This window comes from Chrysemys picta, chromosome 11, assembly GCF_011386835.1.
Source record: "Chrysemys picta bellii isolate R12L10 chromosome 11, ASM1138683v2, whole genome shotgun sequence".
NCBI lineage: Eukaryota > Metazoa > Chordata > Testudines > Emydidae > Chrysemys > Chrysemys picta.
The window spans coordinates 55,099,239-55,124,668 of record NC_088801.1 but is presented as its reverse complement, the minus strand read 5'-3'; the positions used below and the strand labels follow the sequence as shown (position 1 = coordinate 55,124,668).

Sequence of the window (25,430 nt, the reverse complement as noted above, 5' to 3'; positions counted from 1 at the left end):
CTAGGGGTGGGGTCCTGTGGGGGGTGGTCACAGGGGTTACTCCCCTGACTCCCAGCTTCTCCCCCTCAAAAAAATTTCTCCACCAGTTGCTGTCCTGGCCCCTCAGGGTAAACAGCTGGCGCGCCAGGACACTTTGTTTACTTAGGTTTACGTCTGTGCCTGCGGACGCTTGAGGTAAACAAACCATCTTGGCCTACCAGCGGCTTATCCTAGAATCATAGAATCATAGAATATCAGGGTTGGAAGGGACCTCAGGAGGTCATCTAGTCCAACCCCCTGCTCAAAGCAGGACCAATTCCCAATTAAATCATCCCAGCCAGGGCTTTGTCAAGCTGGGCCTTAAAAACCTCCAAGGAAGGTTCCACCACCTCCCTAGGTAACGCATTCCAGTGCTTCACCACCCTCCTAGTGAAATAGTGTTTCCTAATATCCAACCTAGACCTCCTCCACTGCAACTTGAGACCATTGCTCCTTGTTCTATCATCTACCACCACTGAGAACAGCCTAACTCCATCCTCCTTGGAACTCCCCTTCAGGTAGTTGAAAGCAGCTATCAAATCCCCCCTCATTCTTCTCTTCTCTCATCCTGATGGCCCAGGAGTGAAAGTTTGCTGACCCCTGAATTATAGGGTCAGCTTATGAACGGGTTATAAAAAAAATTCAATTTTTACTTATCCTTCAGGGGGTTGGCTTAGAAACGAACGGGCTTATGATTGAGTATATACATATTTTCATTGTGTAGGAGGTGTGAAAGCAAAGAAGAATCCTCTTACTTGATTACTGTAGCTGATTCTGGTTAGGTAATTCCTCATTTTGACAGCAAGAGTCCTGAAGTAACTTTATATTGTCAGAGGGAATTATCTTTAAAAGTTTTGAAAGTTGTGGTTGAGCAGGATATTATTTCTGTTTCTGATGATTCAGGACCTTCAAATAACAGTGACATTAATTTGAATCTTCAGTTGAATCAACTTCCAAGTGAAAAATTTCAGATGTGAAATCCAATTAATTTTAAAATGTATATTTTTACAGCCAAGAAAAAGACAATGGAAAAAAACTTTTATAAGGGTTTCTTTGTCAAATTTAGGTTTGTCTTTTAAATCTACAGATATGGCTAATGGGGACAGTCCCAATTTCTGTGACAGGGATTTATTAAGCTACCCAGTAAGCAGCATTTGACAGTTAATCAGATTCTGTAATAATCAGAAATGCAAGCTATTCTAGTAAGATTCCTTTTTAGTAAAATACAATGCACCTTTTAAAGATACTAAAACTGATTCATTTAATTAAATAGACATTTTTGTTGAATTGTCAGAACTAATCAAGGGGCAATAAACTATTTCTGTCAGATATTCTTCACTTATCTACTAAATGTCATACATTCTGGCAAATAGGGTGCAGAATTTAGAATCTTTAGCTTGGGCTTCTGAAATTGATGTTGTTCTGCTTTGAGAAATTTCTGTATAGCTAACTGTTGCGATATATGTGCCCTTGTCACATGATCTTGGAAGCTTCTAGTAAGCAAAATCATTTAGAGCTGTTCTCAAATTTGCAGGGTTTAGCAGCGAGGAGCTTTCAACATCAGTCTTCATGTTCCTCTTTGGCCTGGGACTTTGACACTACTTTTGCCATGCATACAGCCATGTTTATTGGGTATTCAAAGTTGAGATGCCTCTTGATGTTGACCGTTCCAGTCTCAGTCAAATAGGTCTTCAGAGCTTCCTTCATCAGAAAGAGTTTGAGGCAGCCCTCCCAGTTCTTTTGGGTTCTGTTGAAGAAGGGGAGTCAGAGTGCACCTGTCTGGGTTCTGGATTTCTCCTAGGCATCTTTGATATGGACATGTCCAGTTTTTTGTTGTTTGTGGTGGGTTTTTTTTTTTTTTTTTTTACTGCTTTGGTCATCACCAGCAAGGATCTCTCCTTGGTTAAATCACTCCCTGGCTTTGGCAGTGGGTCTCCTCTTTGGATACATTAGCCCTCAGTGACTGGAAACTCTGGTCCTAATCAGAAACTCCCACCTACTTCAGTGGGAGGGGGACCAGTCCCCAGCTGAGTGTTGGAGATACTTATTTAAGGTGATAAGATAATTTCTTCAATAGCTTTGGCCGAGCAATGGAACATGATTAAGCTTCTATGTACACCACAAAATGGAACCATATGTAACAGGGTCAGTTATAACTAGATTTTGAAAGCAGTTTTTGCACCCAAAACTCTTCTGTAAGTCTGCTGGAGTATTGACTGTACAGTGAGTGCAGCATCAGGCCCCAAAGTTCCTTTTCTTACCATTTAAATGGAGATTATCTGATATGCATATCAAAGCTCCAGTTTTTTTGTATCCCATCTTCCTCTGTCCTCATACCAAATACATTTTCTGTAGAAAAATTATCTTAGTATTTGTTGTAATATGATTGGCGATCAAGCCTTTAAATTTGAAAAGCTGAACTGTGACTTGGCTCCCTAGTGAGGACACTATGTTGATTTCCTCCCCTACTGACAGTCATCAGAGAACCTGTTTAGCACAAGCAATTTTATCACTCAGCCTCCTCCCCTCTCAGGCATTCTCTTAAATCTCAGTCATCCTGCTTTGTGTTGAGGATGGCAGAAAGCCCCTTGCACCAAATCAAATGATCTTTTCAGCCTCAGGAGCCACTGAAGACACTGTCTGCAAGCCTGTTTTGCTGTTGTTTAAAATAAAAATGTTGGGAAGGTGCCCTGTATGTGGGGTTTCCCTCTTCTCACCCATCTCATGGCTAGTGTACCTACAATACTCATTTAAGCAGTAGCTCTGTGGTTCTCTCCACCCAGCTTATTTGCCACTAGGAGTAGACTCAAGCCAGGCATCCTCACTTTGCTTTGGAACACCTCTGCTCTACCCATTTTTGGACAGGACAGCCAGATCATCAGTAAAGGGGAAGGAGTGGAGTTGGGAGGCTCCTTTCAGGCTCACCCTTCAGTGACTCCCTGTTCTCTGTATGAGAAGAAGAGCTCCTTATACCTTAGGTCATTACCTCAGTCAATAGGGTATACACAGTTTCTCTGCTTAAGGGTCATGGAACCTCTGTCCCCCACAAGGAACTTCTTAAACTGATCCTCCTCTCAATGAGTTCCTCTTTTCCTCATTCCTTCTTCTGTAGCCTCTAGGGAGCTCTTTGCAACTGAAAGCAATTATCACATACCCCTTATACCAGACCCCTTGAAGAGGGGAAGTGAGATTTGGGCCCAATACCTTTGCCTATCACTCCCGCCTCTCAATTTGTCCTCCCCCTCCTTCTGCAGATGCCCCAGGCATGTTTTCTCAGACAATTACACCTGTACCTTTTCTCATATTACTCAGTCCCTTAAGACCTCTTCCACACAGCAGGAGGAAGTGAAATTACCTTTTTTCCTAAATTGTGGGAGGTCCTCATACAAGCTTCTCTTGGTCCAGCCCTCTGTTTGAAAATGGATGGACTTTTGCAGAGTAGTCACCTGGAGCTCTGTCCACCTTTTCACCAAGCACCTCCATATGAACCTGACCATACTAGTTGATGTGGCATTTAGAGAAGGAATGCTTCAGTCAGTCAATCTGCACTAGGATTGTTTCCAAGTAGGAAAGGGTTAGTATCTTGCTCAGCAGGGTACTTGCAGGTATTTTCCCCCTCTTTGCTCAACCCTCTTCCTCATTCACCTTATTATTTCTGCTCAGTCAGTTAATTGGCCCAGAGTTTCCTTTTTGCATCTCAGAGTAGACAAAATTGCATGATCCTGCTCTTTTTGACTGACACCAGAAGATTGAATCAACACTGCATCCACAGTGGCTTTCCAACCAAGAAAGCAATTGCAGTAGTAGGTTACACATTTGTTTTTACATCTGCTAACTATCAGACAAGTACCCAATTTATTTGGCTTTAAATATCTTACAAATGTTAAAAGCAATTTTGCTAGCTGACTCACATTACTAAATTTACTAAAATGTTATTTCTGTCTTATATTTGTGTTTTTGTATATTTGTGAAGCTTCTTGAGTTGAATTTTACTAGAAGGGAACCATTTAAAGCGCATACAAGGTATTTTTCCTGAATGTAAATAGAATTGGTGACCTGCACATGGGCCCCAATTCTGCAAACATTTATTCATATGCTTAACTTTACTTATGTGAGTAGTTCCATTATCTTCAACTTAACATCATATTTAAAGTTCTCTGAAACCCCAGCCATCTCGTTGCACATGTGAAGCATATGCAAAACTTGTAGGCAATATTGCAATATTTATTTTAAATTTATATTTTGTTTTCCTAGAATAATAGTAGCAAATATCTTATAGCAATTTGCTATTTTAATTAAAATCATGGATGTGAAATAATTTTAAATTCAAACTTAAGAAGTAGGTTATAATTAGGGCCCTGCCAAATTCACAGCCATGAAAAATGTCACAGACTGTGAAATCTGGTCTTTCATGTGCTTTTATCCTATTCTATACAGGTTTCACTGGGGAGACCAGTGTTTCTCAAATTGGGGATCCTGACCCAAAAAGGAGTTTCAAAAGAGTTGCAAGGTTATTGTGTGTGTGTGTGGGGGGGGGGGAATGAAGTACAGGCGAGTCTCATCTTACGCGGGGGTTCCGTTCCACGGTTAACGTGTAAAGCGAAAATCGCGTATAGTCAAAATTACATTGAGTTGAATGGCGGGCGGAATTGCCTGCACTACAGGTACAGTATTAAAATTGTTATTTTTCTCTTTTTTTGTTTTGTTTTGTTTTTGCCGACCGCGTAAAGCTGAAATCGCACATGTTAAATGCGCGTAAGATGCGACAGACCTGTATTGCCACCCTTACTTCTGCACTGCCTTCAGAGCTGTGCAGCTGCCGAGCAGCGGCTGTTGGCTGGGTGCCCAGCTCTGAAGGCAGCGCCCCGCCAGCAGCAGCACAGAAGTAAGGGTGGCAATACCATACCATGCCACCCTTAGTTCTGCGCTGCTGCCTTCAGAGCTGACAGCTGGAGAGTGGCAGCTGCTGACTGAGGGCCCAGCTCTGCAGGCAGCAGCACAGAATTAAGGGTGGCAATACCATACCATGCCACCCTTACTTCTGCGCTGTTGCTGGTGGCAGCTCTGCCTTCAGAGCTGGGCAGGTGGAAAGCGGCGGCTGCTGGCTGGGATCCCAGCCAGCAGCCGCCGCTTTCCACCTGCCCAGCTCTGAAGGCAGTGCTGCCACCAGCAACAGCGCAGAAGTAAGGGTAGCAGTACTGCAACTAAGTTCCTTCTAAGCTATGCGGCCAGGCAGCAGGCTATAAAGGGGTGCGCAGCCACGGGGACCTGGAGAGGAGACAGGTATGGGGTGGGCAGGGAGAGGAGCAAGTTGGGGCATGCAGGGTGTAGTGGCACAAACTGTAACTGGCACATTTTCCCACCAGTAGCAGTTACCACCATGTAAGGATGGCTTTCTTTGCTTATCCAGCACAATTTGGTACCCTAGTGGTCCAGGGGTAGCGAATTCTGAGGGATGGGGGTTCCAGAGCTGCTGCTGTCGGGGAGAGGTGCCTCTCCTCCTGCCCCAGCCCTGGGGCTGCTGCGCTGAGAGAGGGTTGGGGGAGTCCTCTGTCTCTGCCACAGCCCCACCCCAGAGTCTGCACCCCCAGCTGGAGCCCTCATCCCTGCACCCCAGCCCATAGTTCCATCCCATACCCCAAACCCCTCTTTCCCAGCCCACCCCAGAACCCGCACCCCCAGCCAGAGCTCTCACTCTCCATATTGGTGCACATAACAAAATTTATTCTACATGGATGTAAAAAATTAGAGGGAACGTTGATCGCAACCCCCCCTACAATAACCTTGTGACGTCCCCCCTTCACACAACTCCTTTTTGGGTCAGGACCTCTACAATTACAACACCATGAAATTTTAGATTTAAATAGCTGAAATAATGAAATTTATGATTTTAAAAATCCTGTGACCATGAAATTGATCAAAATGGACCGTGAATTTGGTATGGTCCTAGTTATAATTTTTAACTATGTAATCTGGTAATTTTCCTTTTACAAACAATAACTCAGAGAGAGAAATACAAAGTGAAAAGTATATATACTTAAAATATTCATTTTATGACTGTCTTACAGAAATTTACGCTTAGTTGATAAAGAAACATTTCACAATCGTCAGGAAGCAATGGAACTCTCATTCTTCCAGAATATTGCCCTGAAGCACATGGAATCTGCCAAAGAAGTTCTGCTTAAAAAGTATGAGCAAATATATCTTTATGCTTAAGTTGCACAGAGAGAAATCTTTAACTTCTGCTCTATATATCTTTGGAAGGTTTTTTTATTGGTTTGCCTTTTTGTTTTTTGGGGGGAAAGAGAAAGAGTGGCATCTTTTTTTCTAATATGTACAATTAAAATGTATCAATGTAATTGTTGTTCTGTTTTAATTTCCTGTTGTGTAAACCAGGGATAATGATGCTTACTCTCCTTTGTAAAATGCTTTGAGATTTATGGATGAAAAGAGATGTATAAATGCTAAGTATATCATACTGATTTATGCAGTAATGCTTATTCTGGATTTTAGACAACGATGAGAAACTGTACTTGAGTCTACTTTGCTCGCTTATTTTGGTTGTCATTCTGTGGAGACTGTAAATTTTTAACATACCGATTACAGGATCCATTTAAAATGCCTGTTTTTGGTTTGTTGTCATAAAAACATTGTTATTGATAGGGTTTGAATACTAATTCACATTAGCCACATATTATTCCAGTACTACAGATCTAAATCACAGATCTCCAGAAGCAGCCTTTCTTAAACTGCTTGAGTATAGATGAAAAACTATAGTTCCATAGCCTTTAGTTTCATATCTAGAACCCCTCCTATAAAAGGCCCTAATCTTGCAATGGGATTCATTAGCACAGACCCGCTGTGGAGCCCCATTGAAGGATCAGGGTCAAAATGAGTATAATTTATTGTTTAGTAATTTTAATTTAATGAAGACCTACTTTTTAGTATTTTGCTTCCTTTGATTTTCAGTTTAAGTTTTGTTGAGCAGTTTGGCAATATTATTCTTGCAAGACACTTCAGTGGGCCAAGTCCTGTCTTTGTTCTATGCTTGTAGATTCCTACTGAAGTCAGTTTTGAATGTTGAAGAACTGCAAGATTAGTAAAGGAAAAAATATATCTATTATCACTGCCCAGTAAATAAGTTATGACAATTTAAGATAATCTGTAGTTTGCATTTAAACGTTTCTACTATACAATAAAGCCAACTTCTGCTCTCACTGAGCTGAAAGCGAGTTTTCCCATTGACTTTTTTGGCAGAAGAATCAGGCCCTAACCATGTTACTCTTGAGCAGATTCAAATAAAAATATAGGTCTATAACTCAGATTAATTTACTGTAGCATTAATGGCACTGTCTCTGAAGACAGTGTTGAATTTGTTCTTTCATTACTTACACATTCAGCTCTGTAGTTGTTACAGTAATAAATCCTCTAAGGAATATTGTATTTACAAAAACCTGAAGACCTAAAGAGACTTGATATTATGGCCAGGATTTTAAAAATGAGCAATGATTTTGGGTGACTTGCCTTTTTCGTGTTCAATATGGGACACTTTACAGAGCCTGTTTTTCAGAGGGTGAATACTCAGTACTTTCTGAAAATCAATCTTCTAATGGGGTCTCCATTGTAGTACCCAGAATTACTTTTTCATTTTTGAAAAGCTTATTTTGAGGCTATATTGTTTCAGTGTACTCCAGATTGGTGACCATTCTATAATCTGTTTGCTTTTTGGCTTCCTGCAATCATTCATTACTATTTTTGCTACCATTTTGGTTTTTACTTGTATAAAGAAACTCTGTCAAAACTTTCCGCCTTCTTTTTTGTTATTTGAAGTGCTGGATGTTTATCTACACACTCCAGAGTGAGCAGTTTCTTACCTATCTTTAAAATTAAAACTGAGTTTATGTCATCAACTTTAAATGTTAAATCTTACAGTGAGTTCTGTGTTATTTATTGGGTTTACTGTGCTAGAGTCACATATATTCCACCCACATCTTGGAGAGGGTTCCTCTGCATCCTTGGCAGAACCTCGAGTTACAGACTCTTTTGTGTTTGTGCTTTATGTTTCCCTATTCATACGGCTCCATCTTATGGCCAGCAACAGTTGGACAGAATTCCCTTTGGATCTCTGTCAATTCTCTTTATTAATACCTACTGAGGTTACTCATAAGTGACACAAGAAACTATTTCTTCCAGGGACTGAGAGTGCTGCCTCTGCAACACTTCTGTTCCCTTCTGCCTGAGAAATAAAAGACCAGAACAAGATAACAAACTTAGCTCTCTCATATTTTATATTTGAAATTTGATTCCATAATAGCAGATAACATTTCAGGTAAACATTCCTGTTTAAGTCACTCAGCCATATGACACCATTCAAGTTAAACTATAGTTGCTCAGATATACTACAGTGTCTTAGGACTTTATTAAAAGAGATATAATATAAAAATTTATTTAAAAACCAGAGTTTGTTCATTCTAATCACTTAAAACATCCTTTTCTGTTCTTTCAAGGTGGTTTCCAGAAGTGCAAAATATCTATTACCAAGGTAATAAAAGAAAGCAGGTGCCCACTAACGCCAGCAGTGCCAAATTAGAATCTTTCTTCGACTGTGCTGCTACTTTAATGACTCGACAACTGCAAAACTTAGCCTTACTTTCAATTCAGGACTTTACGGATTTAATTGTACAGCCTCCAGTAAGTAGGGTTAGATACTAATAAGGCAGTGTTGCTAATCCATGTACATAAAATGACTTTTTTCATGTTTAATCTATTTTTTCTGAAAAGATTTATCAAAAAGAAGTCATAAGAATTGTGATGGCAAGCTACAGTCTTGTTAAAATATCCAAGAAAAATAAAGCAAAAGCACCTTTATTTTTGTCAAGTGAAAAGGGAAATATTAACATATTTTGGATCCAATCAATCAAAAATATAATTTGTAGTTGTAGTCAATTAGATTTATAGCTGGAAGGCATTGATGTGCATCCAAACCTTGCGGAGTGTAGTTGTTCCCTATCTCTGTTCCATTGGACCCCAGCCTTGCCCTCAAATCTGCATGGACCCCCACTCCCAGAGAATGCTGGTGGAGGAACTTCCATAGGATCCCAGGGAAGCATGCTGGGGAGCTGGCATGATCCTCTTTTTCCTTCATAATTTGTGTCCAGTCCAGCTCCCCTCTGTTCCTGTTATTTTGTCTGCTCATTCATTAAGTGATATTTGTTGTCTGATGGATAATTTTATCTGTAGTTCAATTAAATATATATCCCTTCATAATGGTGATTTCAGCATATTTATAATATGTTATTAAAATGGTGGCAGTCTGACATAGATGAAAGAAGGGTTTTAACAGGAAAGAGATAGCTGTTCCAAATTTGAAAGGGTGGTGAAAAGCCCATGGAATTCATCAGGGATTAATACAGTATTAGAGATCCCATGGTTGGATTCCTTAGAAGCTAGGGTTACCATATTTTGTGCCTCCAAATGGAGGACACTCCAAGGCCCACGGCCCCGCCCCCAGCCCCGCCCACACCCCTGCCCAACCCCGCCCCCTCCCCAAAGTCTCCGCCCCCTCCCCTGCTTCCCGCGAATATTTGATTCGCGGGAAGCCTGAAGCAGGTAAGGGGGGTGTGGGGGGAGGAGGCGCGGCCCAGGCTGGCCCCCCGGCGTTTCCAGCCTGGGTCAGCTCGGGCCCTGGGGTGCCGGTGCCGGCCCCGGCCGACCACCCCCGGCCCGCCCAGCACTGCCGGCCCCCGGCGGCCCGGCAAACCCCCGGCTCCCCGCGGGCCCGGCTGACCCGGCTCCCCCCCGGCCCGGCTCCCCGCCGGCCGGGGTCCCCGCGGGCCCGGATGACGCGGCTCCCCGCCGGCCGGGGTCCCCGCGGGCCCGGCCGACCCGGCTCCCCGCCGGCCGGGGTCCCCGCGGGCCCGGCCGACCCGGCTCCCCGCGGGCCCGGCCGACCCGGCTCCCCGCCGGCCGGGGTCCCCGCGGGCCCGGCCGACGCGGCTCCCCGCCGGCCGGGGTCCCCGCGGGCCCGGCCGACGCGGCTCCCCGCCGGCCGGGGTCCCCGCGGGCCCGGCCGACGCGGCTCCCCGCCGGCCGGGGTCCCCGCGGGCCCGGCCGACGCGGCTCCCCGCCGGCCGGGGTCCCCGCGGGCCCGCCTGGCCCGGCTCCCAGCCGGCCCGGCTCGCCCGGCTCCCCGCCGGCCCGGCTCGCCCGGCTCCCCGCCGGCCCGGCTGACCTCCCGATTTTCCGGACATGCCCGGCTTTTGGGGATTTCCCCCCGGACGGGGATTTGAGCCCCCAAAAGCCGGACATGTCCGGGAAAATCCGGACGTATGGTAACCCTATTAGAAGCCCCATCACAGGAAAAAAAGAGTAGTCTAGTGTTCTGTGGTGCAAATATTATCCCCGCAATACTCTCAGGTTAGTTTTTGTGGATCAGATTGTGCTTACATTACACCAGTGTATATCTGCAGTAGCTTTATTAAAGTAAATGGATTTATATTGTGCAACTGAGAGCAGAATCTTACCTTGCATGTGGTGTTACGTGTGTGAGTGCTAATAATGTAAAGCTGCTACAACCTTGACTTGTGTAACCAACTTTTTAAAGTTCTGGTTTGGAGTAATACATAGTATACATCCCTGCCACATACTGACAAAATAACAAGTTGAATGTAGTCTTAATGAATGCCAATGTTTCGTAAATTTTATCAGAGCAGTTTTACATGTAATTTTTATCATGCTTACCTTATGTAAGGCATGCCATTTGCAATTAGCACCCTTAAGGATTTCAGTGCTTAAGCTGCAATGGTTTTGAAATAATATTTTTTTGATTTTTCCTATATGAGCTGAGGTAACTAATATATTGCATTCTGTTTTTGTTAGAAATCTGTTCGAGCCTATGAGCATTCAGGTTTCATCATGAGGCTGATCCTTGACAAAGACTGTATTAAGTTTGAACCTGAGTTTAATGATTATGAAGTTATATTTCTGAATATTTATAATGTTATGATTAAAGCTATCAATCTTGTGCCAAGAGTTGAGACCAAATTGTATTCTAAGTGGGTAAGAAATTACTATTTTATAACGTTGTTTTTGTTTTCTCACTTTGTTGTTGTTAGATATAGATCATAGGTAATTTGATTAATAATTCTCCTTTTATATCTTTCACAGTAGTATAATATTCCTCTTTTAGTACATTGTAGAACACTTGAAACAATTCTAACCTTATTAATCTAAGACATTTAAACTATTCTCTTAAAAATCCAATTTCTGTAATTATTCTTCTAAATATATAGTAGAAAACAGGCAATACGTTTGTATTTCTGAAAACTTTTTTGACCTTAATGTTATGAAAACTGCCTTCATTTTTGGTAATGCAAAGGATAGTCTTGTGTTAAATATACATTCTTGTGAACTGATTATTACTAATAGAGGTTAAAAGCGTATCTTTTAAGGAACTCACTAAGTTTAAATTGTTTTAATCATCTAAACATGATGAAGCAATTTAAAATAATAGCCCAAATGGGAAAGCTACCCAGACTAAAGAACACTAAACAAAACCATAAAAAGCTATTTTAATTAGTTTTCTCTATCTTGATTCCAAATTGCATCTTACTTACAATTTAAGGATGTAATTCATAACCTAGCAAAGGTTAACGGAGATGCTTCTTCCTCATTCCTCTCTTTGATTGTTTCCAGAGACTTGTGATAGTAAAGCTAGGGGAAAAAGTGAGACAGTATGGCCTTCAATTTTGTTATCAATATACCTAAAGTTAAGCACATGTTTAAAGTGCTATCCTGAATAATTATACTTTCCTGAATCAGGTTTCTACTCAATGAGCTATCAGGTGACAAACAAATAAAACAGAATAACATGTCTTTCAAACAGATAATCAGTTTATTAAGAGGCTGACTACCAAATATAATTACTTTCATTTTAAGAATGAATGTTGGAAAAGGATAAAATTAAGATTATTTTTTAAGGAATGTAAATATTGTGCCTCCAAGCTTGAAAGCTCATTAGGGACTTGCAGGAAGTTGTTCAGTTTAATTTGAACATCACCAATTCATCAGTTGATAGCAAGACTATCTAGACTGAAGTTGTTGTGACTCTCCAGATAAAATAAAATTAATATAGATTAAATTTGAAATAGCAATAAACATTTTATTTTTTAAATAGCATATTGACATTCTCTAACAATATCTGAATGATACATTTCTATATTCTTGATAGCCAGTGAGACTTTTCAGACTACCATTTTATAAACTAGGACAGAAAGGAGTTTGGTGCTGAATTTGAGTAGCCATACAGCAGGAATATCTTTTGGACATGTGTAGATGAACAGTTAGTGCATGGTAAGCTGTGATGCTGCACACTAACTGTCCTTTGGCAGTAGGTCAGAACACACTAGGGAACTTTTAGTATGCAGAGTCCACGGGGACATTTAGTATGAAGCATGCTGGACCTTTGTAGATTTATACTCCAGTTTTCCACAAACTAACTGTTTGTCTAGACAAGACCTACATAACTAAATTCAGTTTAGAAAGCTGCATGATTATGTAACATTTAATTGATTATTTTGTGCAATTTTTATTGTTCATGAGATAAACATAGTAAAACAAGTTACAGAAATAATGTGTTTTTCCAAAGCCGGAAAGCAAGTCTAAATCCACTAATTTGAAACCTATTATCCTGGATGAGATCCTGGATGAGCATAAGAGAAGGATCAAAGAAGAGATTGCCAAAGAAAGCATTGCACCTATGGAGCATCTCAAACTGTATGATAAGTACAGTTTCTTGATAAACAAACAAGCTGACGAGGATATTGATCGGTTCCTGTCAGAGGAACATACCTTTGAAGAAATAACAGAAGAAGCTGTCAAGTACCAAAACCTCAGTGAGGAAATACAGTACACTTCTAGGAAGGTAAATTATTTTTATTTTCATAAAAAGACATTGAATTTATTTTAAAGTTAGTTTTGTACTAGGTATGCTGTTTATCAAAGTTTATAATTATTAGCAGTACTTAAAGTGATTTCGATCTCATCAGTTTCCTAGAAGAAGCTGGTGGTTCTCGACTAATTGTCCACATGGATCCAACTTCTGGTGTGCATGTACCCTGTGCATGTGTGATTGGATTGTTTTGGCCAGCAGTGTCCATTGGGGCCACTCCTGCGGCCCTAATGCTCCTCTTTCACGTGAGAGCATAAAGGGAGAGTGGGCCCAAATGTCCTTCAGTTCCTTCTAGCTGTCCAGGGCTGTGGCAGTGTCTGCTTTTTTTACACGCTCAGGTTTCAGAGTGGTAGCTGTGTTAGTCTGTATCAGCAAGAAGAACGAGGAGTACTTGTGGCACCTTAGAGACTAACAAATTTGAGCATAAGCTTTTGTGGGCTAAAACCCACTTCATCGGATGCATGCAGTGGAAAATACAATAGGAAGATATACATACACAGAAGACGTGAAAAAATGGGTGTTGCCATACTAACTATAACAAGGGAAATTTGTTAAGGTGGGCTATTAGCAGGAGAAAAAAAACCTTTGTAGTGATAATTAGGATGACCCATTTCAAGAAGGTGTGAGTAACAGTAGGGACAAAAAAATAGCATGGGGAAATAGGTTTTACTTTGTGTAATGTTGTCACGGAGTTTGGGGGAGACAATGCCCTACACCCCCAGCTTCCTGTGATTCACCATGACTCTCAGCCAGGCAGTAGAACAGAAGGTTTATTAGATGACAGGAGCACAGTCCACACTAGAGCTAGTAGGCAATAAACAGGACCCCCTTAGTCAGGTCCTTCTGAGTAGTAGGGAACTTAGCCCCCAACCTCAGGGTTCTGTACGATTCCCCAGCCAGCCCAGGACTGAAAAACTCCAGCCCCTCCTTTCTGGCCTTTTCCTCTTTCCCGGGCCAGGAGGTCATCTGATCTCTTTGTTCTCCAACACCTTTAGCTATCCCCTTGCAGGGGGGAAGTGCCCCGGCCATTAGTTGCCAGGAGACAGAGTGCCGGCTATTTATGCACACAGGCCCTTTGCTCTGCAACAATCTCACTCCCTAGAGACTTAAGAAATGCATAGGGCAAACTGAGGTACCCACACAGTATTCAGAGGAAACATTAAGAACAGTCCCACTTCGTCACAAATGACCCATCCACTCCCAGTCTTTATTCAAGCCTAATTTAATGATGTCAAGTTTGCAAATTAATTCCAATGCTGCAGTTTCTCATTGGAGTCTGTTTTTGAAGTCTTTTTGTTGGAGTATTGCGACTTTGAGGTCTGTAATCGAGTGACCAGAGAGGTTGAAGTGTTCTTCGACTGGCTTTTGAATGTTATAATTCTTGACGTCTGATTTAATAGTGAAAAGTGTAAGGTGATGCATTTGGGGATGACTAATAACAATTTTAGTTACAAGATGGGGACGCATTGGTTAGAAGTAACGGAAGAGGAGAAGGACCTAGGGGTTCTTGTAGACCGCAGGATGACTATGAGTCGACAATGTGACGTGGCGGTGAAAAAAGCCAATGCTGTCTTGGGATGCATTAGGCGAGGTATATCTAGTAGGGATAAGGAGGTCCTGCTTCCGTTGTACAAGGCGCTGGTGAGACCTCATTTGGAGTACTGTGTGCAGTTCTGGTCTCCCATGTTTAAAAAAGATGAACTCAAACTGGAACGGGTGCAGAGAAGGGCCACTAGGATGATCAGAGGAATGGAAAAGCTGTCGTACGAAAGGAGACTAGAGGAGCTTGGGTTGTTTAGTCTGACAAAGCGAAGGCTGAGAGGGGATATGATTGCTATCTTTAAATATATTAGAGGGATTAATACAAGGGAGGGAGAAGAATTATTCCAGCTTAGTACTAACGTGGATACCAGAACGAATGGATACAAACTGGCCGTGGGGAAGTTCAGACTTGAAATTAGACGAAGGTTTCTGACCGTCAGAGGGGTGAAATATTGGAACGGCCTACCGAGGGAAACGGTGGGGGCGACGGACCTGTCTGGTTTTAAGATAAAGTTAGATAAGTTTATGGAGGGAATGGTTTAATGGTAAAACATAGTAGTCAAGGAAAGCCAAGCAATGGTGGGTAAATAGTATAATGGCTAACGGGGTCGGGCTGGAGACTCTTGCCTATATGCTCGGGGTCTTACTGATCGCCACATTTGGGGTCGGGAAGGAATTTTCCTCCAGGGCAGATTGGCTGAGCCTCTGGAGGTTTTTCGCCTTCCTCCGCAGCATGGGGCAGGGATCTCTAGCAGGAGGGTCTCTGCCGATTGCAGTCACTAAAAACAGGATTGGGGACTTCAACAGCAGAGTCCAGGGAAGGGGTAGGGACGGTTTTATGGCCTGCAGCATGCAGGGGGTCAGACCAGATGATCATAATGGTCCCTTCTGACCTTAAAGTCTATGAGTCTATGAGTCTATGATTTGTGTCCATTTATTCTTTTGCGTAGAGACTGTCCGGTTTGACCAATGTACATGGCAGAGGGGCATTGCTGACACATGATGGCATATATCACATTGGTAGATGTGCAGGTGAACGAGCCTCTGATAGTGTGGCTGATGTGATTAAGTCCTATGATGGTGTCCCCTGAATAGATATGTGGACAGAGTTGGCAACGGGCTTTGTTGCAAGGATAGGCTCCTGGGTTAGTGTTTCTGTTGTGTGGTATGTGGTTGCTGGTGAGTATTTGCTTCAGGTTGGGGGGCTGTCTGTAAGCGAGGACTGGCCTGTCTCCCAAGATCTGTGAGAGTGAGGGATCGTCCTTCAGGCTAGGTTGTAGATCCTTGATGATGCGCTGGAGAGGTTTTAGTTGGGGGCTGAAGGTGATGGCTAGTGGCGTTCTGTTACTTTCTTTGTTGGGCCTGTCCTGTAGTAGGTGACTTCTGGGTACTCTTCTGGCTCTGTCAATCTGTTTCTTCACTTCAACAGGTGAGTACTGTAGTTGTAAGAATGCTTGATAGAGATCTTGATACAAGAGACCTACAAGATCTCTATCAAGCATTCTTACAATGGGTGTCACATTCGGAATTAGCTAGGAACTCAAGAGGCTGCTCTCTGAGCAGTAAAAGGCATGAGTCTCATAAGGAACAGACCCATGTGCTATCCTCCCCTGGACCCATCAGTCTAGTATTCATATAGTTATCAATTATGTCCCTACTTGGCACTCTGTGATATGCAATCCTACTCCCGCAAGCCAACATTCATTGCCACTGCCATATAGGGTTAGATCCCCTTTCTCTAAGAAGCAGTATAGATCAGTGACAGATCCTAAAAGAACAGGAGGAGTGCGATGATAATCAACAGGAATACATGGAAGAATGATTGATCCCAGCTGCAATTTCATTTCTTCTTCCATCCTGCTGAGGCAGTGAATCCCTCCAGGCCCTGTCCAGCAGACAACTTTAAGGCATTCCAAGAGTTCATGAAATGCATGGCTGAGATCCCTGACATCCCGCTGGAGGTAACGCAAGAGAAGTCTCACAAGCTGCTAGACATTCTGCACAATTTCATGTTTGATAGACTTGGAATGCCTATTAAAGAGGGATTGAACAACCCTGTAAAGGAATTGTGGCAGATTCCAGTATCAATAATGGCCACATCCAAAAGAGTGGATAGATATATTGTGACAGACCCAGACTGGTGGGGTACAGGAGTCTGGTAGAGGGCAAATATACTGGTCACTGGATGAGTAGTTTTCTTTTCCCTGAGTGACCAGAGCAAGGGCTGCACTAGAGTAATCAGGAACATGCTAGAACCAGTTAAGGCAGGCAGGCTAATTAGGACACCTGGAGCCAATTAAGAAGAAGCTGCTAGAATCAATTAAGGCAGTCTAATCAGGGTACCTGGGTTTTAAAAGGAGCTCACTTCAGTTTGTAGTGCGAGAGTGTGAGGAGCTGGGAGCAAGAGGCGCAAGGAGCTGAGAGGGTGTGCTGCTGGAGGACTGAGGAGCACAAGCATTATCAGACACCAGGAGGAAGGTCCTGTGGTGAGAATAAGGAAGGTGTTTGGAGGAGGCCATGGGGAAGTAGCCCAGGGAGTTGTAGCTGTCATGCAGCTGTTACAGGAGGCACTATCGACAGCTGCAGTCCACAGGGCCCTGGGCTGGAACCCGGAGTAGAGAGCGGGCCCGGGTTCCCCCCAAACCTCCCAATTGACCTGGACTGTGGGTTCTTCCAGAGGGGAAGGTCTCTGGGCTGTTCCTCAACCCACATGGTGAATCTCTGAGGCAAGAAAATCCGCCAATAAGTGCAGGACCCACCAAGATAGAGGAGGAACTTTGTCACAATATCAAGTCTCTCTCAAGGACTTTGAGTACTTTTATTTGCATCTAGTGCCAGGCCTCAGAGACTATACTCAAGGGGTAGCTGATTAATTGCACTTCCTGCATGTTGCTCTGCAAGCTTCTGACACTGCTGCATGCACCATGGCCACTTCTGCAGTAATGCAAAGATCCTCCCAGCTCCAGTCAGCTAGGATACCACAGGAAGTTCAAGTAATTATAGAGGATTTTCCCTTCAAAGGCTGTGACCTCTTTTAAACTCTGAGGCTGACAAGACTCTCCATTTGTTAAAGGCTGTAGGCTATCTAGCGCTTTCTGGGTTTGTACACCTCAACCCCAATTTAACAAATCATTGGGCGCCTCAGGATTGGTTTGCAGCTCTTGGTCTTTAGTACATTTATTTCCACCTCTCCATATACCCAGCATACAGGAAATACCTTAGATTCCTGGTAGGAGAGACTCACTACCAATACAGTGTCCTGCCCTTTGATCTTTCCGTACTGCTGCTGGTTTTTACCCAGTGCCTATCAATTGTTGCAGCTGATTTGGCAAAGTATCCAGGTCTACCTGTATCTCAACCATTGATTTATCTAAGGGAAATCACCCCAGCAGGTGACCAGCTTGATCTGTGTAATGCAAAGGCTCTTTGCTACTCTTCACCTCAAAATAAACAGAGAAAAAGCCACATTCACTTCTACTCAAAGCATAGAGTTCATAGGAGCCATGTTCGATTCAGAGTCAGCAAAGACTTATCTCCCTTGTCACCCCCTGCAGCGCTATTGGAACAGAACTCTTCTCCAGTCAGTCTTTGCCACCTTACTCTCCTCACATTTAGGGGGGTAGTGCTATTGGTGCAAAGGAAACTGAAGTAAGTTAACACTGGCAAGTACTAACACTGAAAATCAATTGTCACTGAAATTTCCAGCAGAATTGACAGAATAACCCTCAAAAGCATCCATCTCCATGGTACGTCCTCTTATCAGCAAGCCCTTGTATAACACATAGAAATAATCCAATTTCTTTGATGCATGGATGGAGGGATTCCTACAGAGTCAATAAATGACATTCTTTTAACATAGTTTTGTGTGTGTGTGTAATTACAATTTAAAATGTGCACGTGTAAAAAGATAGTATACTGAAAGTTTATAACAGATTTGAGTTTTCCTGAATGCAGCTCATGACAACGAAGAGAAAACTGTACTTCTCCGAATGATTGTCCATATGCACGTTCCACTAATGGTGAACATGTGCTTCAGGAATCTTTTGGCTAGCAGTGTTTGTATGGCATTCTCGTATTGTATGGCATTCTGGTATGGCATTCTGGTATGCACTGAAGATGTGTAAGGGCCTCTCGTGCCAACCTCCACTCAGTTTTGCTCATTGCCTGTTAGTTTCTAGATAGAGTGGTTCCCTGTCCACGTTCACTGCTAGCAGCACCCTTTTCGTCATTTAACTTAGTGCAGTTTAGATGTTCTTAGTAAGTTAGCTAGTTTTATTGCCTTTTGGGCAGGGCCGGTTCTAACTGTTTTGCCGCCCCAAGCAAAAAAAAACCCCCAAAAACCAAAACCCCCAAATAAAAAAGGTGTCGCCCTGCCATTACAACCCTCCCAGCGCCACACCGCCGAACCAAAAACAACCCCCCCGAGTGCTGCCCCACCGAACCAAAAACAACCCCCCCCCGAGCGCCGCCCTGCCGAACCAAACAAAAAAAAAATACCCCTGAGCGGCGCCCCGCCGAAACAAAACAAACAAACAAAAAATAACCTGAGTGCCGCCCCGACACCCCAAGATTGGCCGCCCCTTACAAGGTGCCGCCCCAAGCATGTGCTTGGTCGGCTGGTGCCTGGAGCTGGCCCTGCTTTTGGGAAGCCTTTATTTTTTAGTTTTTCTGACTTAGACCTCAGACTTAGGGATGGCCTCTTTTAGGTTCCTTGGATTTAAATATTGCTTGTCATGCAAGGGAGCAATGCCTGTAAATGATTCTTAGGAGAACCGCACATTCTTGGGAAATTTGCTATCTGCAAATCCTTCAGTTTGAAAACCAGGAAGGATAGGGAAGCTCACTTACAGATATGAGGAAGTCTATGAGACTGACTTCAGATCTGGGTTCCCTCTAGCAGGACATGAGGGCAAGCAGTCAGGGGAGCTGCTTCACAAAAGGCCACATGTCCTATGTGGACTGGGAGAAGCTGAGCCCAAGAGCAGAAAGCAGGCTGTTTTACCTAACTCTGAAACATTTTGCAGTAGGCTTTTTACAAATCTATATACTTAACTGAGTAGTTGGTTAATCAGTTAGCTGACTGGCTAACAGTGATTTTAGCAGAGGAGGAATAAGAGTTTGCATTGATTCCAACTGAAGATTCCTACAAGCAAGTGGAGGGAAGATGTCACTTTTGACTTAGTTGACTGTATAGTTTGGTAATCAAAGACTCTAACTGAGACTCAGGTGAACTCAACCTAAGCTTTTGGGAACCCTGACTTTCTTCTCACTGTGTTTCTGTGGGGAATGACCTAGTTAGATTTAATTTGTTTTGTTTCTTTATGTTTATGTATAACCGTGAAGTTAATGAATGTGGGTTATAAAATAGTCATGTTATGTTGTAAATTATTATGTTTCTTTATTATAAGATTTTATAAATTTGGTACTTATTTAAGTTGATTCCTTTTGTTCTTTTTGGGACTTGAATGTGGGGAGGTTGACCCTGTGCAATCTTTGCTGAAAATCCATAGAAACTGAATTCTGGGTCTCCAGCTGCTTTTCTATGGGAGTTGGGTTTTTTAGAGACTGGAGAAGAGGAATGAAGTGAACTCTAGCTCACCCAGAGGTTACAACATATGACAGTTTTTTTCATCAAATCGTCACTGAAACAACAAGAGGTGATGCAATTTTAGTCTTAGTTTTAGTAACCTTGGATTGAGTGATCACAAATTTATTCAGTTTAAATTAAATGGAAGAATAATCAAAACCAGGTTGTCAACCTAGGATTTTTTATATCAAAGGGGCACACTTTGGGAAATTACAGGAATTAGTTAAAGAAGTCATCTGGATTGAAGAGCACAAGGATTTAAATGAGGAGGAGGTTTGGAATTTCTTCAAATCAACTATACAAAAACAATCTGAAAAAAATATGCATCCCAAGCAAGGGGAAAAAACTTGTAGGGAAAGGCTTCAGACTTCGCTGGATGAATAGCAACTGTAAAGAGATCAAGAGGAGTAAGCAGAGAGTTTATAGGGAATGGAGAAAGGGGTTGATCAGCAAAGAGAGCTACATCATTGAGATTACTACATGGAATGAGAATTGTTAAAATTCAAGCTAAATTAGCTCTTGCCAAGAAAATTAAAATAAATAATAGGTTTTTTTAGTTACATAAATAAAAACAGAATAAGGAAGGGTGAGATTGGACTGCTATGCAGTGTAAATGGGAAGGAGATTAAGGATAATCTAGATATGGCCCTAAAACTAAATGAATACTTTCCCTCATTTTTCAGTGAAGGCTATAATATGGAACATGTGCATGAAGGCAGTATTTAACTAATGGCTGGTGGAGACACTAGAAATGGAAATTACCACATCTGAGGTGGAAGAAAAACATAAATTGCTTTACGTGTTTAAATAGGTGCAACAGGATAATTTTCGCCCCAGAATGTTGAAAGAACTGGCCCATGAGATAGCTAGTTCAGTATCAATGATTTTTAATAAGTCTATCTAACTGGACAAATTTAAGTACAAATGTATGATGATTTTCTTGCGATGGCAGGGGGCAGGGCTCGACAACCCTTGGGCTCACTTTTGGTTTGTGTCTTATGTTCCTAAGGCTTATGCTTCAGTGTTTCAGTCAGGGATCAGGAGGGCATTCCCCCTGCTCCAGCGTATGCTGGGAGGGTTTTTTTCATCTCCTTCCTCTGAAGCATAAGGGATAATCCTGGCTACAGATGGTCATTTGGTAGGGTGGCCCAGGTCTCTGAGGTGGCACCAAGAATTCTCTCTTTGAGATGCGCTGACTGGTCCTTGCTTACATACTCAGGGGCTAACCAATTGCTATATGTGGGGTCGGGAAGGAATTTCCCCCCAGGTCAGATTGGTAGTGACCTTGGGAGTTTTATGACTTCTTCTGCAGTATGTGGGTGTGGGTCACTTGCCAGAATTATCTGGGTATATCTCACTTAATCATTCCCTGTCATTGTGAGGGCCTTGAGCCTGGTTCCCCTTGGTCCCTCCTGTTCTCTCCCCATAGCATATAATAGTCTAATTTCACATGGACTGTAATGCTTTGGTTTCATTTCAGTTGCTGGGTTTAGCATGTGAGTCCTGGGTGCTGGTGGTGGCCTGTGATATACTGGAGGTCAGACTGGATGATATAGTGGTCCCTTCTGGCCTTGAACTCTATGACTCTGTGGTGGACAAAACCAGCTTTCAGGTGGCCCTTGACATGATCCATACCACCTTGAGATCAATGGCGACAGTGGTGGTCAAGAATGTGTGTCCTTACTGAAGCCTCCAAATCGGACACTGTGTTCGGCAAAGTGGTGCTGCAGTCTTTGTTTTTCTAAAAACTCTGAGCTCCCACCTGCATTGCACAGGTTCACTGCTGTGGAGACACCATTAATGGAATGTGTATGTGGGCAATCACCCAAGGAAGAATGGAAAGTTACTTACCTGTACAGTAACTGCTGGTCTTCGAGATGTGTTGTCCAGATGCATATTTCACCACTTCCCTCCATCCCCCTCTACTCAGAGTCCTTTACACCTGAGATTCTGTGGTGGAGAGGAAACTGAATGGGTATTAGCAGACACTACCCTTATATGCCCTTGATGTGGACTACAGGGACTCTCAGACTGCATGTGGCCATATGGACAATGCTGGCTCAAAGATTCTGAACTCAAGCACATCACCATTAGTGGAACGTGCATATTAACAATACATCTCAAAGGACTCCAGTTACTGTACAGATAAGTAACTTTTTATTTGGCAATTTTACGTATAGAAGAATTAGGCTTGGAGAGTTAATTCTAGCAACATTTGAACTCAGGTTGAAATAAAATTTTACAATAGCTTTCTCTAAATACTCCCTACTGAAGTGCACAAATGTGTGATCCTTCCCCTGCGTGTCCCCCCCCCCGGACCCAATTCATTCCAAGTGTAACTCCACTGAAGTTAATGGAATTACACCACAGATTTATTTGACCACTACTGTGTGGGTAGGAATTGAGTATAAAATCAAACACTTTTAGGACCTGATGCTTCTCTCGCTTACATTACTACTCCAGTCAAGTCAGTGGAGTTATTCTGGATTTATTATTGTAAATGAGAGCAAGATTTAAATTGAATCAAAACCATTGCTACTAGAGATGTTAGTGAAGAGGCATACAGGAACTTCCCTCTACAACTAATGGTAGTAGGCATCTCTTGTTAACAATCTTTTCCCTGTACCAAGAGCAAAAGACTAGTAATTTCTTACTGAAAAGAGTGCCAAGATCTCCACATCTTATGTACTCTTCATTAATTAAAAACTGGTACTGTAAGATTGTAATAGATCAACAAAGAAAGCATTATGAATACTGCTGGTTAGGATAATTTATTGTTTCTTTCATATACCATTTGTCAAGTATGTTAATTTTTACACTTGTGTTCTAGTACATTCGTCTAGGAATGTTTGAGCTGCACTGTGATGAATTGATTAGGACTTTGGCAAAGCGAGCAGATGCAATTTTTGGAAAAATTGTTGCCAAAATGTTCAAAGATCATCAAGATATAAACCTGAGGTAAATCTCAAATTAAAATTGCATAAGTAAATGTACATTATTTTATTTCCATTGCTAAATTTTGTAAACACTAGAAAAGTATCTATATTTTTACTATTGTCTATACTGCACAGAGATGTTAAGGTATGTTATTTGTACTTTGTTTAAGTAAAGACTGAATGAAAAACTAACTAATGATTTTTTGCCCTTATTTGAATATTTAGGCAAAGAAGCACATTACATGTATAGACACACATATCAGACTTTGGCTCTCTTTTATATATTTCAGGTTATGTGATGAATTTGAGAAGATAGCTGAGAAAGCTCTTACCACTCCATCAAATACACAGGAGTTAATGGAACTTAAGGTATACATTTCTTCTTATTTACTGCAAGCAAGGTATAATTACCAATGTCTTGATCTGCTCTTGGATACACAACAGTGTAAGCTTAACCGGGTTGCCTCATGTATGGCCCTGATGGGACACTAGATGGAGAGGACTTTGAGTTACTACAGAAAATTCGTTCCCAAGTTGTCTGGCTGGTGGGTCTTGCCCACATGCTCATGGTCTAACTGATGGCCTTATTTGGGGCCCGGAAGGGATTTTCTCCCAGGTCAGATTGTCAGAGATGCTGGGTTTTTTTCCCCCCTTCCTCTGCAGCATGGGGCACAGGTCACTTGCAGGCTTAAACTAGTGTAAATATGGATTCTCTGTAACTTGAAGTCTTTAAATCATGATTTGAGGACTACAGTAACTCAGAGGTTATGGATCAATTACAGGAGTGGGTGGGGAAGGTTCTGTGGCCTGAAATTTGCAGGAGTTCAGGCTAGATGATCATGATGATCCCTTCTGACTTTAAAACCTATGAGTCTATAAGTGAGTGGGAGTTTTGCCATTGATCTCAATAGGACCAAGACTGCACACCCCATTTTTATTAGTAAGTGGATAATTAGATTCCTATGCCCTTCCAGTTAGTGCTAGTAGGTGCCAATAGCGATGTATATGTAATGGAGAACATGCCTATCAAAAACTGAATTGAGAAAATAATTCTTTTCATACAGGCTATGACCGGGGTCCCAGTGGGGGCCAGCTGAGGTCACTCAACTAAGGTGAACTGCAAAGAATGGGCAGTCAATCCCCAAAGCGGGTAGATATTTTAATACTTAGATTTACCAAGCCAGCACAAAACAGCTTCTTTATTGCAACCTGGTTGCCCAGAAACCAACAGCACATTTCCCTTGAAGGTACCCAAGTCAAACATGATGATTTATGAAAATCTTATTTCATCATGTAAAAGAAAAGGTTCTACCAATCCCAAAGGATCAGACACATTACCTCCCAGGTTAATGAATATGCTTATAGCCTATTTCTATTAACTAAACTAAAATGTATTAAAAAAGGAAAGAGAGTATTGTTAAAAAGTCAATATACATACAGACATGAGTTCAGTTCTTGAGGTTCAGATACACAGCAGAGATGGGGAGCTTTGTAGTTGCAAAGAGTTCTTTTAGAATTAGGCCATGTTTATATTTCAGGGCAGTCTAGTCAGAACTGGGATCTCAGTCCTTGTGGCTTAGGCTTCCTCTGCATGAAACCTCGAGCATATCTGAGATAAAAAGGATCGGGACCCAAGGGTCTTTTTATACAGTGTTCTAGCATCCACTTGACCTGGGTAAACAATAGGCTTTTGATGTAACCTTCTGTTTTTTAACCACCACCAGTAATTAGTTACACAAATTAACATAGGGCAATTTATCCATTAGGCAGTCTATCACAAACTTCAAAGAGACATATAGACAATGACATTATTTCACCCAAGATTCATCTAAATGTTAATATTCCCTTTTGATCTCTGAATTAGTAGCTATAGTGACAGACAGGAACTGGGTAGCATCTAAGATACATACAATTAGAATCACTTCTAACTTCTAACAATATATGTTTGCATTTCAAAGTTCAAGCATGCCTACCCATAGAATGGCCCTAATTACCATTTCTAACATTGTCTTTAAAGGTTGGCTTTGGGTTAGTTAGCCTACAAGCTGTTTAACTCTTTCTGGCCATGTGTTATACTTTGTATAAGATTCGTTGCAATTATATAACAGTGGTAACAATAATGATTTGCATGTTTGTATTTTAATTAGACAACATCACACAAGCCTTTGAACAGATAATGTGATCAAATGGTAAAAAACTTCTGGCCATTACTGACTTGGGCTGGATTCAGTTTATTAGAGGTGAAATACACTGGGACTCATTCCCAATATCCTGAGCTAGTCAGAGACATGAACTTGCAGGGGAGCAGAGAAATGTCTGATTAGAACTTAGAGAAGAGTTGGTACTGCATAGAAAACTTTCAAAAGCATTCTGCCTGTAATTTATATATAAAGTATTT

The 25,430-nt window shown here is 42.1% G+C and overlaps 1 protein-coding gene across 2 annotated transcripts in view; it reads left to right on the top strand.

The window, feature by feature from the left end:
- DNAH7 (dynein axonemal heavy chain 7) overlaps positions 1 to 25,430 on the top strand; it is a 243,870-nt gene that overhangs the window by 30,218 nt on the left and 188,222 nt on the right. For both annotated transcript variants that reach the window (XM_042851669.2, XM_005294268.5), the window contains exons 9-14: positions 6,087 to 6,206; positions 8,526 to 8,709; positions 10,897 to 11,076; positions 12,665 to 12,940; positions 22,927 to 23,054; positions 23,323 to 23,401. In XM_042851669.2, coding sequence (XP_042707603.2) covers positions 6,087 to 6,206; positions 8,526 to 8,709; positions 10,897 to 11,076; positions 12,665 to 12,940; positions 22,927 to 23,054; positions 23,323 to 23,401 — 967 coding nt within the window. The remainder of the gene's footprint in view (positions 1 to 6,086; positions 6,207 to 8,525; positions 8,710 to 10,896; positions 11,077 to 12,664; positions 12,941 to 22,926; positions 23,055 to 23,322; positions 23,402 to 25,430) is intronic.